Below are 14,203 nucleotides of genomic sequence, written 5' to 3'. Positions count from 1 at the left end.
ACTATAGAGACCAATATAGTACACACCAGGCTGTCTACTGTAAACTGTTAGGCTCTGATGCCCCTGGACTGCTCACTACTGAAGGGTGACATACTTGATAGGTGGTTTGCGTGTAGGTAGATTGATATTATGACCGTTCTCAATTCTCATGACCGTTCTCTACGCTATTGTTTACCAGAGCCCTTTTTCTTATTCGATCTTTTCCTAGCATTCGGTGGTCGCTCCCTGCCCGTCCCCGATGGTTCCGCGTCTTCCGCCGGTCCATCTCCAAGCAACAAATGTTCTCCAATATACTCCTCACCATGGTCACTCGATGGCGTATCCTCTGCGCTGCTTCTTACCCCCACCTCATCATCTGCCGACTTTGCTCTTGCCTCCTCCTTCACCACACTCTCCCCCATATCTCGCAGGATCGCAGTCGCTTCGTTCTCCACCCCGTTCGACGCCCCGCAACCATGGCATCGCCATCGTCCCACGTCTTCCAATCGTCGGACGCCCGGAGGCGCCTGGCCGTTGACCAGCCTGCACGTTTGACAGATGAGCGCCAACCGGTTCTTCGCCTGCGTTTCGTCTTCGCCGAGGAGCGCGTCGAGGATCCGGTCGTACCAGCGCGGCTCGGTGAAGACTCGCGGGGTCGTGGTGTATTGTTGGACGTTGAAGGCGTTCGGAGCGAATTCTTCGCCGATGGGTAGTTGTTGCTGTTCGAGGGAGGTCGGGGTTGGCATGCGAGGGTCGCCGGGAGGTGGTCCTCTGCGAAGCTGATCGCTTGGAGAAGCGGGCGGGGGCGGCGTTCCAACATACGCTGGTACCTCTTGGGGTCTCTGGATATTCGCAGTTCTTGGAGGTGGCATTCTAGTTCTGCCGTGTTTCGGAGGCGTCTGCTGAGGCTGCTTTGGTTGAGACGGGCCAGGTTTCGGCTTCTCTCCCGAGTATTTATCCAATAATTGCTTCGTAGAGTTGTAGTTGGTAACTTTCTTGAGCATCTCGATAGTCGTCTCTCGTTCATGGTTGAGCTTCTCGAGCTGATCGGCCGTTGTGGAAATCCGGTAATTGAAAATGTAAGACACGGTCCATGTAAGACCGAACAGCCTGTTCGCTGGCTTAGCATGATCAAAACCAACCTACGGAGAGATCACATACATCACCGGTCCTCCACAAACCACCTGGTATTCCCCCGGACCCCAATTCCGCCATCCCGTCACCAATATCAAGATCAGGGCTGCGAGCGTGTACGCGAACCCGCCATAGAGGACGGTGGACACTCGCGCGCGTCTTGCCTGTTGTCGCAATCGTTCTTGTCGAGCGGTGGTGGCGGAAATCTTCTTCGCGAGTTCGGCCAGCTCTTTTTCGAAGGATGCGGCGGACTTCTCGCCGGCCTGCAGAACGGACATTCAGTAATCAGTCATACATGGCGAGGAATGAGGGATACCTTGAAGGGCCAGAATGAGACCATGGTGATTTCTATAGCTGCATGTTCAGGAGGACGGAGCTAAGCAGGCGTTATATGCAGGTCAAAGGGAGGAAAAATAGAAGTGAGCCACAACGAGAAGGAGGTGAGAAAGAAACAGGTGTTCTTATTTCTTGTGCAATAATAAGGATGGAAGATATGATGTGTAAATTGTGTTGCCTGATTCCTGTTCCTGAAGGATGCGCCGATGCGGAGGAGTCGCAAAGCGCAGAGCGTCAGTCCTCACAGTATTATTAGTAAATGATCCTTGTAGCTGCACGTCACTCCTTCAATTGGCACAAAGCGTCAGTGAAAAGAAAGGGTTGAGTGGCTGTGCTGTGATCCTCGAGCAACTGAAGTTATTCTGTACAGTGACTAGACTCCATCAGCAACTGCTTCTTGTATTCCGTGACCGAACCAGAACCCTTCATTGATATTGATTCTTGTCATCATAGACAGATGGTCATCGCCATGACAGAATGATGGTCTTGATGTCGAAGCCATTATACCATTTGAGTGCGCATCAATAGAACATCATGTTTCAAGTACAGTTCCATATTCCATTCCCAAGCTTGCAATCTTCCCAATCCCTAACCACTGTCTACCTTAACAGCGTTTCAAGAACGCGATTGATGCTCGAATCGCCGAAGAGCAATCTCGCCAATCCCCTCCACCGACCGCGTCACCCTCCAGACATCCTTCGTCTCGCAGAAGGGCAAACTCACGAAATCAATCTCCTTCGACCCAACCCGGGAAGTCCGGCGATGGATCGGATAAGCCACCGACTCGCGGTCCGGACCCGTCAAGCTTCGTCATTGGGGACGAGGAGACGATGAGCCTAGCGGAGACTCTGGTACCCAGCGAGACGGGCGGAGAGGACGCTACAAAATCAAAAGAGTCAGACGCGCCGAAGGCTGAGGTTGTAGACAAAGATGGAGGAAGTGAAAAGGGCGAGGAGGAAGCGAAGCCCGCTCCTATTGAGCTGCCCGCGGAGGTCCGGGTGAAGCTTCGGAGGCTGGAGAAATATGAATCGAAATATTCTGGTACGTCAATGCAGTATCCGATGGCTTGGAAGGTGATCTAAACTGTCTACAGAACTCCTCCGCTCCTATCGCATCGCGCATGCAAGAGTTTCGGCTATCGAGCCTTTCGAAGCCTGTCTTCGCGAGAATACACCACTTACATCCATCAATGACCCAGGCGCATTGGTCGAATATCTTAACCAAGTCAATATGAAAGGCGATCTGATTATGGAGGAGTTGAAGCGCGTTTCGGGAGAGAACGAATCGCTCAAGCACAAGCTTGATGAAGCTCAGGAAGAAGCTGAAGCTGCGAAGAAGGTCCTAGATCACCTGAAGGAGACAACAACTAGTACTAGCCAAGCATCCGATCAGGCGAACGGCGAGACGGAGCCTACCGACGGAACCGCACAAAGCCCGAAGATGGAAGCAAAGGACGTTCGGTCATCCTCGCCGTCGCAGGCAAAGTCACCAAAGTCAATCTTCTCCGCGATGAATGCTTTTTCCCCTCGCAATTCGACATCCGAACGACCTACCGACATTGTTGAAAGTGAGGAATTCTTCTCCGTCGAGGGTGAAGTACCTCGACTCCAAGCCGAAGTCCAAGAACGGGAACAAGAAATCGAAACCCTCAAGTCGGACAACTCGCAACTCAGCAAAGATCTCGCGGTTGCCAAGGAGTCGGCGGAACAACTAGTCCAAAACTTAGAGACCGCCACCACCGACTTGCAGAGCTTGCGAGATGACAAGGTCAAGTTCCAGGAAGAGATGGATAGCCAATTGCGCAATATCCAATCTGACGCCGAGGACCTGAAGTCGAAATTACAGAAGGCACAGGAAGATTTGCAAGAAAGCAATTCCGCCAGCGAGGCACATCAACGCCAGGTGGATGAGTTGCAATCTAAACTTGCGGAGTCGGATCGAAAGCTAAAGGAGCTTCAATCCTCCGAATCATCCAAACTCTCCGAAGGTTTACGAAAGGAGGATATAGATCAGATTGCACAGCTTGAGGAAGAGCTTTCTAAACTGCGGAGTGAGCAGAGTCAATTAGATAAGCGTAATACGACATTGAACAATCTGGTCGACACCCTTCGTGGCAGGGTCAATGACGCCGAAGCCGAAAAATCCAAAGTCCTCGAAGACCTTGAACGAAGCAAAACGGTTGCAGAGCAAGAGTCCAAGAGCACTGGTGGGAGCGAGAAGCAAGGTCCGACCCAGACTGCCTCCAAGAAAAATAAGAAGAAAAAGAAAGGTGGAAAGGGTACTTCAACGCCGACAGCCACTGAATCCGGAAGCAAAGCCGAGACGTCGAGTACAGGTGCTCTGCAGCAGCAACTTGAAGAAGCGCAACAGAAGTTGGTTGAACTTGAGCAGGCTGTGTCTTCCAACGAGGAAAGAGCAGCAACAGCCGAGAAAGAAAAGGATACGATCCTAAAGAAGTTGAAAGACCAAGACGATATGCAAGAAGAGATCGACCACCTGCGCGACGAGTTGTCCGACATCGGTAACGAATATGTCGGTGCGAAGGATGACATCAAGAAGCTTCGAGCCGAGAAATCCGCTCTCCAGGAGCAAATTCAATCCATCGAGAAGGAACTCGCTGAGCTTAAGGTTGAGCATTCCGCCGGCCAAAAATCCGCTGAAAAGTCGAAATCCTTGGCCGCCGAATTCGAGGATCTTCGACTGAAACGTGACACTCTGGAAACGGATCTGAAGGCAGCGCAACAGCTCGCTGCGGCCCGGTTCAAAGACCTGACCGAGCTTCGGGATGTCCTACAAAAAGCTCAACCGGAACTCCGATCGTTGCGGAAAGATGTTGCGGAACTGCGTGAAACCAAGAGTTCGTTGGGTTTGAAAATCACGGAACTACAGAACCTGGAAGCGAAGGAGAAAGAGCTCCGGAGCGAGGTGAGCGCGTTGACCAAGCGATTAACGTCCAAAGACACCGAGCTCCGCTCGTTGAATGAGAAATTGGCGCAAGCCAACTCATCCCGCTCGGAGATTGAAGAAACGAACCGAAAATCGCAACGCGAGCTCCAACGCGCTCAATCCGAGCGCACCAGCGCCATCGACGCGCGCGACAAACAATCCCAAACCTCCAACGGTCTCCAAGATGACCTCAAATCCGCCCGCGACCGCATCACCAGCCTCGAATCCCAAGTGTCCCACCTCACCGCCGACACGACCGCGCTTCGCGACGACATCTCCCTCAAAACCGCCCAATACGCCAGCGCCCAAAGCCTCATGAACAGCCGCGAATCCGAGTCGCACGAGCTCTCCGCGCAGATGAAAGAGACGTCCGCACGCTGCGATTCCCTCGAGGAGGAGCTCGCCGACGCGCACCGGCTGCTGTCCGAGCGGGCGCGCGAGGGCGAGACGATGCGCCGGCTGCTAGCGGACGTGGAGGGGCGGGCGGAGGCGCGGGTGCGCGAGATGAAGGCGAAGTGGGAGATGGCGGTGGAGGAGCGCGATCGGGCGGAGGAGCAGGCGGGGACCATCGGGCGGCGGCGGGCGCGGGAGGTAGAGGAGCTAAAAGAGCGGGTAAGGGACGCGGAGCGGGGGATGCGTGGCGCGGAGGAGGCGCGGGAGGCGGTAGAGAAGGCGGTGGGGTGGGAGCGGGCGACATGGGCAGAGAAAGAAGAGCGCGCGGCGCGCGCGGCGGAGGACGTGGTGCAGGTGCGTGCGGCGATGGCGCAGTTGCGGGAAGCGCTGGACGAGAGCGAGAGGCAGGCGGGGGTGCTGGAGCGGGAGCGCGGGGCGGCGAGGAAAAGCGCGGAGGAGGCGAGGGGGCGGTGCGAGCGGTTGCAGGGGGAGGGAAAGCGTCTGGCGGAAGAACTGAAGGCGTTGCAGGCGGTCACTTTGAAGACGAGCGGGCGGTCGTCGCGGGCGTCAGTCGATCACGGACACGCGGGGTCGCCGTCGCCATCGCGGGGGCGGATCGCGTCACCGGCGGGAGGGAAGGCGGAGGCAGCGGCGATGGACTATGTGTATTTGAAGAATGTGTTCTTGCAGTTTTTGGAGCAGAAGGATAAGAACTATCAGAAGCAGATGGTGCCAGTGCTTGGGAGGATTCTGCACTTCGACGGGTAAGTCTAGGGTTGTTTGGGATGTTGGGGTTTGCGATGGCTAATTGTTCACAGGCAAGATGAGCAGAAGTGGATTGCGGCAATCACTGCGAAATGAGATCCTTTGGATGGTGGTGGAGGCGTTGAAGGGATAGGGGGTGGTGGTGATGGAGTACTTGGTCATAGGGTGGTGGTGATTGATAGGGACTGGTACTTGTATGACTGACAATAGAGCAGTATGGTTAATACAGGCACCATTTGTATTATCAAGCTCGAATCCCCATTTTCTCCTGATGTCTTACAATATAAATCCCATGTACTCCGTAGACAAGGTCTTAAGGTACGTACCGATGATGATGATGATCATGATCTAGTGGTGACTGTGACACGGCATGCTGCAGTACAACACATACACGGTATAATACATATTCCGTATATCCTTAGCATAGTGTGTCATTGTTATCCCCCAAGGCAAAACTACAAATTCAATGAATTAGATATATGAATTTACAGCCATGCACTACCTTGAGCGACCCATCACATATTAATTATTCACAGCCGTGGTCGTGTGTTCGCAATGTCTTAGTGGTGGTATGGTGGCTGAGTCGTGATAGTCGACATCATCACCCGATTAACCGCCCAATGGAAGCGCCTCACCACAAGCGTCAACAGAGTGGCATCTCTCCAGCAAGTTGAAACCCCTCAGTTCCGTCTTACGGTGGATTGTTGGACGAGTTAGACAGTTGGAGAGAGATGTTTCGTAGTTCGCACCGTTTTCCGATCGATCGCGCAGTCCGAACCACCCACCAAGTGACCCAGCAAGCTTCCCTTCTCAGTTCTCTTGTCTAACCAGTTCCTCATACTTACGACTTCTCCATCACTCTTCACTCTCACCACTCGGACCTGAACCCATCCTGCCTTGCACCGTCATCTATCCACCTCCTCTCCAGATTAATTCCCTTTCATCCCGCTACACCCATCGTCCATCCAACCGGCCCATCTCATCCAACCCACCACCCATTCCACCACCAAATGTCCGACCGATACCACCACTAGCTAGCCCTGAGTGGCCACTCCGCACATCATCGAAATCCGCCCCTCTTCGTTTCCCTGTTATCACCGCATTTCCACCTCGTCAACCGTCCAGATTCCAGGCTAGCCCACCGCTGACCACCCACCCGCCACCACCGTTCGCCGTTTTGGTCCCCGTCTCGCTTCCTTTCCCTGCTATCGTCCATCCGCTCCCCGCTGCTGCAAAATGAATGGCGCCGACCTAACCAAAGCCGCCCTCAACAAAGCCAAGCAACTCGCGCACGGCACCACCACCTCTGGCGCTTCGGCCAATGGCAATGGGAACAAGAAACGGAGGAAGGGTCAGGATCTGAAGCCCATCATCACGGCGGAACGGAAGGCTCAGGAGGCGGGCGAAAGTGGGGGCGCCGCGAACAGTTTCGCATACAGGTACGCGACCTCGTCCTTGCATCGATCGGATGGCGTTTGCTGCAGTCGTGCGCCAGATCTAACCATTGTTTGTAGTGTTCAAGCGCCCAGTTCGCACCCGAACCATCAGAAGCCCGCATATACCAATCAGTTGCATCGATCGCCATCGTCCTCGTCGTCCGATGATGTCGACGGGGAGGAGAACACAGCCGACGAAGAAGACTCGGAAGATTACTGCAAGGGCGGATATCATCCGGTTCATGTCGGCGAGCAGTATAAAGATGGCAAATATACCATTGTGCGCAAATTGGGGTGGGGCCATTTCTCGACCGTCTGGCTATCGAAGGACAACACCACAGGAAAACACGTTGCATTGAAGGTGGTACGGTCCGCTGCACATTATACCGAAACCGCCCTCGATGAAATCAAACTGCTGAACAAAGTGGTCGGCGCGAACAAAGACCATCCGGGCCGAAAACACGTCGTCAGTCTCCTCGACTCCTTCACCCACAAGGGACCCAACGGCAGCCACGTCTGCATGGTGTTCGAAGTCCTCGGCGAAAACCTCCTCGGCCTCATCAAGCGGTGGAACCACCGCGGCATCCCCCTTCCCCTGGTCAAGCAGATCACCAAGCAGGTGCTGCTCGGCCTCGACTACCTCCACCGCGAATGCGGCATCATCCACACCGACCTCAAACCGGAGAACGTGCTGATCGAGATCGGCGACGTCGAGGCCATCGTCAAGGCGTACGTGGACGAGGACCCGGCGAAGAACGCGAGCAAAGACGATCATCGGAACGGCCGTCGGAGAAGACGGACGCTGATAACCGGCAGTCAGCCGTTGCCGAGTCCGTTGAACGCGAGCTTTAGTCAGAGCGATTTGCAGCATTTCCCAGGGAGTACGGCGAGTTTGAATAAGATCATTAACGAGAGTAAGAGTGAGTTTGCTTCATCTGAGGAGACCTATTATGGCACTAACTGATGGTAGGCACCTCTGCGAACAATTCTGGTATGTCCTGAGAATCGCCCTAAGTTTTCGCAACTCCGTTTGTACCCCTCGAATATGTCTGATTTTGATAGTGAGTGAATCGAACAACTCGACTTCCGAATCCGCAGGGAAGTCCATGCTAGAAACGCTCGGCATCAAAGGCGAAGACGAAGAAGTTCAGAAGCAGCGAGAGAAGACAGCGTACGTCCCTTTGCTCACCTCGCCAGAGAAGATATGAGCACTAACCTTCGCATAGCGATATTCTTACCAAGGATATCTCCGGAATAGATCTCGGGAAATCCTCCACCACATCGACACAGACCTCGCCAACCCCGCAGCCAGATGATATGAATATCGAGGTCATATCCGTCAAGATCGCCGATTTAGGGAATGCGTGTTGGGTGGGTCACCATTTCACCAACGACATTCAGACCCGACAATATCGTTCTCCGGAAGTCATCTTGGGCTCTAAGTGGGGCGCGAGCACTGACGTCTGGAGCATGGCCTCCATGGTACGTTTCTTCCCCCTCCCCCACCGATCTTCCTAACCCCCCCCCCAGGTCTTCGAACTCATCACCGGCGACTACCTCTTCGACCCCCAATCGGGCACCAAATACGGCAAAGACGACGACCACATCGCGCAGATCATCGAGCTTCTCGGCCCGTTCCCCAAATCCCTCTGCCTCTCCGGCAAGTACTCCCAGGAAATTTTCAACCGCAAAGGCGAGCTCCGCAATATCCACCGCCTCCGCCACTGGGCGCTGCCGGACGTGCTGCGCGAGAAATACCACTTCCCCGCCGACGACGCTCGGCAGATGGCGGACTTCCTGGGACCCATGCTACAGTTGCTACCGCCGGATCGCGCGAACGCGGGGGGGATGGGGAATCATCGGTTTTTGGACGGCGCGCGGGGGATGGAGGGGGTTCGGGTGGATGTGGCAGTGGGGAGTAAGGGGGAGGGAATTGAGGGGTGGGCGACGGAGGTGAAGAAGGGGAGGTAGTTTAGGGAGGGGGAACGGATGCGTTTGGTTCGGTGCGTGGTTGCGATTGTTGGGGCTGGTGTTCGTGCGCTGCTGTGGATGAGTACGATGTGGACGAGTCCGACGCGGATAAGCACGGTGTGGACCTGGATGAGTACGATGTCGACGTCGCCCGAGCGGTGTGACTGACTTGACTGGCTGATTGACGGACTGATGGACTGACCAGATGGAAACGAACAACGACCACGGGATCTGCGCACTACTTATTTGGCAAGGAAGAGGTCCCGTCATGATGGCTCAGGGTCCGTTTTTGGCGGACACATGAATAACGCTTCAATACACTTGCTCTTTGCCCGTCCATCTATTCGTGCTCCGCGGCACACTGATGGCGCCTCTGTGGTGTGGAGTGAATGAACTGAACTGAAGCGATTTTCAGGTGTTCGTTTCTCATCTTCGGTGATACGCATTTCAGGAATCCTGTACTTCCTTGAAGTTATTAGATGCCACTTGCCAATGTATCGAGGGAGGGATGTAGGGCACAGACTTGTTCTTCAACGAACCGGAGTGGTACGGTGTTCTCGAGCATGAGTTCTGATCATACCGGTATGAGCATGTAATGCAATGGGAGATATATTAAACGGCTAGGATTCGCGATTCCGGTGCTCTCGACCCAGGAGTCCAGTCCGGACCTGTCTGGTTGACGGAAGAATACCCCTGATCAACCTCATTGACCCCAGCCTCTGCACGTGCGAAACCGCTCCAACAAGTGGACAATCCAGATCTCGACCTCAACTCCCTTTCGCGCCCCAACAAATCAACCACGATGAACTGATTCTCCCGCCCAACAGCCAAGGGAACCCGGGGCGTTTCCAGGCGGATATATAAATATCCGCCATCGACAACTAGGCATGCGTTCATCCGATCCCCGTGTTTCAGATGAAGCGACGGCACGGTTCTCGCGAGAGATTCGTGCATGATATCGCATCTCATAGACTCGGCATTTCCCATAATCCGTCCTATGTCAATCTATTGATATTGTTCTCTTCGCTTCTGCAAGTCGTAGGAGTCGTAGGGGTCGTGCTGAGTACAGGGTAGTCGATCCTCCCTTTCGCTTCTTTTTTATCCAAGTCTTTCGAGCGTTGCTTGTGGCGTTGGGCTGGTCTGAGACTTCGTTTCGATCGAATTGGACATGTCCTACCATGTACAGTCTACAGGGTGCCTGTCGTGTTTTCTGGCTTCCTCCAGAGGTACTCCAGTCTCGAACCCCAGAATGAAAGCGACCTGAACTATTTTCAGCCCCGAAAGGTCCATGTATCTAGATTCTAGGTTCGAGCCGAAGGATGGGCTGATGAATTGCATCGAGTCCGACGCTTTGGGTTCTGGGTTGCAACTCCTTCCCGCATCCTCCGCGTTTCTCTGAAATATACATCGTACTCCATTCCTTCGCAGATGCTCCATGGCATACATCGTACTTCTAAATTCTGTATTTTGCGTCGGTCGATCTGTTAAAGCTCGTTTCCCCCACATATCTACCACGTCTTCGCGCTATACGGACGTGTGGAACTGGAATCCCGCGAGCAGTGACCACTAAAAGATGACATGACCACCTCGTCTATCCCACGTTGACCATGGAAGACCGCGGCCCTCAAGTCGTCGTCATATTCACTACTTTCCTAGCCCTCACCTGGATCAGCGTCAGCCTCCGATGCTATGTCCGCCTACGCATTGTCCGATTATTCGCCCTGGATGACTGGCTTGCTGTCGCGACTCTGGTAGGTCCCACTCACTCATCCTTAGTGCGAGGGGATGATTGAACCGATGTGATCTCTCCAGGTCCTCTATACCTTGTTTTGCGGATTCGGGCTGGATAGCGTAGGGCATGGTGGTGGGCGGCACCATGCCGATTTATCGAGAGACCAGATCCGGGAAGGACTGAAGGTATGCTTGTCGTTGCTGACGAGGAAGCCGACTGGCACTGATATGCGTGTCCTCAGGACTGGTACTTCAGCGAGATATTCTACGTACTGAACTCGTCCTTCCTCCGCCTCGCACTCGCTGCATTCCTCCTTCGCGTTGCCGTCAAAAAAGGTACGCAGACTAACGCATTCCCACCTCCACGCTACGAGAAACATCGCTGATGTGCCCAAACAGTGCATCGCAAGTTTATATATACCCTCATGACCATCCAGATCGTCTTCAACGTCTCCTATCTGTTCATCTCCATTTTCACGTGTTTTCCGCCGTCGTTTTTCTGGAACCATTTAATGGGCGCGAAGGGGACGTGTATAGACGCCGGGATCAACAAGGGCATGACGTATGTTCCTTCCATTAAGTCCCGTCCCCTACTCTGTGTACCCCTCTGACTATCAACAGGTACGCGCAAGCCAGCATAGCCGCGGCTACGGACTGGGCATTCGCGCTGCTCCCGGTGGCGATGCTGTGGGATCTGCAGATGCGGCGGAAGAAGAAGATAGCCGTGGGGGTGTTGATGGGCATTGGCGCCATGTAAGCAACCTCAACGACCAGAAAACGCCGGTTTAGGCGGTCGCAACTAGAACATCTCTCTAACTCTCCGTCACGGAAACAGAGCGAGCACCGCCGCCATCATCCGCATCCCATACATCGCCTCCGTCGACCAACCCCTCGACTTCCTCTGTACGCCCCCTTCCCCCCCCACGAACCTCAACTAACCCCTCCAGACGCCACCACCGACCTCGCCATCTGGAGCGCCGTCGAGCCCGGCCTCGGGCTCTCCGCCGTCTGCCTCGCCGCGTGCCGCCCCCTCCTCGACCGCTTTAAAGGCTTCGGCGGGGATGGGTACCCAACAAGGAGGGGCCGGGGGCGGTCGGATGGACGGGAGGAGGAGTGGGGGAGGTCTGATTTTTGGATGCAGGATGGGGAGGAGCGGGGGGAATGGACGGGGTCAGCGGTGGCGATGGTGAGGAGGGCGGAGGTGCAAGGGGTTAAGAAATGAATGGGTTGGGATGGGGAGTTGGAGGATGGCGCTATACGCTTCGATGTCGGATGAAATGCTACTTGACGATGTTTCGCAGTTATGGGTGTACACGGTGTACCCTGGGGCCGATTCGGATTTCTACTCCTTCCTCTTAGCTCAGCATGGGTCATTCGGAAGATAGACCTCTTCCTTGAATCAATTCCTTAAATATTAGCACCAGCACGAACACCAGGACACCACTACTATATTCTCAACCCAACCTGCGAACCGTTCATCTAGTCTCATTGCCTCAAAGATGCCAATCAATCGAGCTGTTGCAGTATGCTACATGTCCACATGCACAACACCCTCCCCTCCCCTATCTAATCCCGAACCTATGAATGGCACCCCCCCACCCCCCAAAAAGGATGCACAAGAAACCCGAACCTCGCACATCCATCCATCCCTCCACAAATTGGCACAGAACAGCCTCTTTCCCGGCAAACCAAAAGCGGAAGAAAGAGAAGAAAAAACACGAATGAAAAGCGAATCAGTAGCAGCGTGAAACCCTCGGAAACGTGAATAAAAATCCCGGGTGCCGAACCAATGCAGGGAAAAATATGAAATTAAGTCAGGCGAAAAAACCTCTTTGACGCCGGACCCGGAAGTGTTGGTGTAGTAGCAGTCGACAGCATGAGAAACAACGGAATCGGCGCGAGAGACGGGAGGGTGTGGTAGCGAGGCGAAAGACACCGTCGCTGTCTATGTCGTAGTCAAACAGCGGGTCGCGAGAATGGCTAGATGTCTGCTCTCGTATCCCCGCGATATCTCCCTTCCTGGGTAACAGTATCATACCCCACCGTAATTACCCCCCCAACATCCACCTCCCTCCTCCACAGCCCCTCCTCCCCTAACAACAATTCTTCCCCAACCCCCCCCCCTGCTGCTTCTCCCCAATCGCCACATTCTGCGCCTGCGGCGCTGATGACTGGGTATCGACGATGCGCTTCTTGATGTCCGTAGCCAAACTGTAGAAGGCCTTCTCGATGTTGATATTGCTCTTGGCGCTGACCTCGAGGAAGGGGATGCCGAGCTCGTCGGCGAGGGCCTGGCCCTGCTCGGTGGACACGGCGCGCTTCTCCTCCCAGTCGCATTTATTGCCGATGAGGATCTTGTTGACGCCTTCGGTGGCGTGTTGTTCGACGTTGGAGAACCAGGTGCGGATGTCTGGTGGGGAGGGGTTAGTTGTGGGTGGGTGGATGGGTGGGCTGCAGAGGCATATGGGAGATGGATAATTCTATACAACATCTCCACCACATATCCCGAGCGACCCGACGAAAGGAAAGAGAGGCAGCCACTCACTGTTAAACGATCGCTCATCCGTGACATCATACACCAGCAAAATGCCCATGGCGCCCCGATAATACGCCGTCGTGATGGTACGAAACCGCTCCTGGCCCGCGGTATCCCAGATCTGCAGCTTCACTCGCTTCCCGTCCAGCTCGATCGTCCGGATCTTGAAGTCGATGCCGATCGTCGTGATGAAGGACGGCGTGAACGAGTCCTCGCTGAAGCGCAGCAGGCAGCAGGATTTGCCGACGCCTGAGTCGCCAATGAGGAGGAGTTTGATCTAGGGGAGAGGAATTAGATAGGGTTGGGCGGGGGAGGCGAGGTGATGGGGAAAGGGGAGGGGGAACGTACGAGGAAATCATAGTTCCGTGTGCCTGCCATGGTGGAGTATGGGGGAAGGGAGCTTCGGGAGAGATATGGGATTCGAGGAGTCAAGTCAGGACCGGATAGGTCGTCAAGTTGTCACGGAGTAGCAGTCAAGTGCTGCTGTCGACAACGAAGGGACCTGGCGTTCGTGATGACGACGGGATTGATATGTCTTTCAGGCTGACCAGTTGCGTCGTCGAAGACAGATATGGACACGGAGACAGTCAGCGAGATTGGGATCTCCCACTTCTTCGCTGTATCGAGGATCGTATGCGATGGTCGGATGAGATCGGTGGACGGCGATGGATCGATATGCGGTGGATTGGAGTGTAGTGGAGTGGAGGGTTGACGACGTTTCGATGTTGGGACTTGGGATCGAACTGGACGTCGTTCTGGGGGGGGCGTTCTGGGGTGATGATGGTGGCGCAGGCTGTGGCTTGCAGGCTGGACGGGGGGGGAAGGAGCGAGCGGGACCTGCGCCGGGACGTCACTTTTTCCGGTCCGAAGTGAAAGGGGAGCTGAGCTGGCGGCACGTGATGAGAATGTGACGTTGATGATACCTGGTGGCTTTGGGAATATCAATGATCGATCAATGAGACAATAATTAGATGGA

General features: G+C 54.6%; 5 protein-coding genes across 5 annotated transcripts; 3 read left to right on the top strand and 2 right to left on the bottom strand.

Annotated features, from left to right (window-relative positions):
* Positions 1–70: 70 nt before the first annotated feature.
* On the bottom strand, positions 71–1,668 carry P152DRAFT_455797 (uncharacterized protein). The gene is made up of 3 exons (XM_033678869.1): positions 1,430–1,668; positions 1,141–1,376; positions 71–1,089 (listed from the first exon to the last, which is right to left on the bottom strand). The coding sequence occupies exons 1-3, from the start codon at positions 1,451–1,453 to the stop codon at positions 165–167; spliced, it is 1,185 nt and encodes a 394-aa protein (XP_033536400.1). The 5' UTR covers positions 1,454–1,668; the 3' UTR covers positions 71–164.
* A 143-nt stretch (positions 1,669–1,811) lies between these two features.
* P152DRAFT_512126 (uncharacterized protein) lies at positions 1,812–5,923 on the top strand. The gene is made up of 4 exons (XM_033682737.1): positions 1,812–1,992; positions 2,061–2,490; positions 2,543–5,552; positions 5,607–5,923. The coding sequence occupies exons 1-4, from the start codon at positions 1,984–1,986 to the stop codon at positions 5,647–5,649; spliced, it is 3,492 nt and encodes a 1,163-aa protein (XP_033536399.1). The 5' UTR covers positions 1,812–1,983; the 3' UTR covers positions 5,650–5,923.
* Positions 5,924–6,789: 866 nt separating this feature from the next.
* On the top strand, positions 6,790–9,401 carry P152DRAFT_498405 (serine/threonine-protein kinase SRPK2; the record flags this gene model as incomplete). The annotated part of the gene is made up of 5 exons (XM_033682285.1): positions 6,790–6,992; positions 7,068–7,913; positions 7,993–8,160; positions 8,216–8,471; positions 8,520–9,401. The coding sequence occupies 5 exons, from the start codon at positions 6,790–6,792 to the stop codon at positions 8,958–8,960; spliced, it is 1,914 nt and encodes a 637-aa protein (XP_033536398.1). The 3' UTR covers positions 8,961–9,401.
* A 1,166-nt stretch (positions 9,402–10,567) lies between these two features.
* Positions 10,568–11,913, top strand: P152DRAFT_391370 (uncharacterized protein; the record flags this gene model as incomplete). The annotated part of the gene is made up of 7 exons (XM_033676094.1): positions 10,568–10,711; positions 10,773–10,877; positions 10,934–11,027; positions 11,091–11,253; positions 11,313–11,444; positions 11,527–11,594; positions 11,639–11,913. The coding sequence occupies 7 exons, from the start codon at positions 10,568–10,570 to the stop codon at positions 11,911–11,913; spliced, it is 981 nt and encodes a 326-aa protein (XP_033536397.1).
* An 871-nt stretch (positions 11,914–12,784) lies between these two features.
* Positions 12,785–13,929, bottom strand: P152DRAFT_430710 (GTP-binding protein SAS1; the record flags this gene model as incomplete). The annotated part of the gene is made up of 3 exons (XM_033677400.1): positions 13,576–13,929; positions 13,237–13,504; positions 12,785–13,101 (listed from the first exon to the last, which is right to left on the bottom strand). Exons 1-3 carry the CDS (start codon positions 13,603–13,605, stop codon positions 12,785–12,787), a joined length of 615 nt encoding a protein of 204 aa, XP_033536396.1. The 5' UTR covers positions 13,606–13,929.
* Between the last annotated feature and the right edge of the window lie 274 nt (positions 13,930–14,203).

This window comes from Eremomyces bilateralis, assembly GCF_010015585.1.
Source record: "Eremomyces bilateralis CBS 781.70 unplaced genomic scaffold P152scaffold_4, whole genome shotgun sequence".
Classification (NCBI taxonomy): Eukaryota; Fungi; Ascomycota; class Dothideomycetes; order Eremomycetales; family Eremomycetaceae; genus Eremomyces; species Eremomyces bilateralis.
The sequence above is the reverse complement of the archived record's forward strand: the minus strand, read 5'-3'. Positions and strand labels throughout refer to the sequence as shown.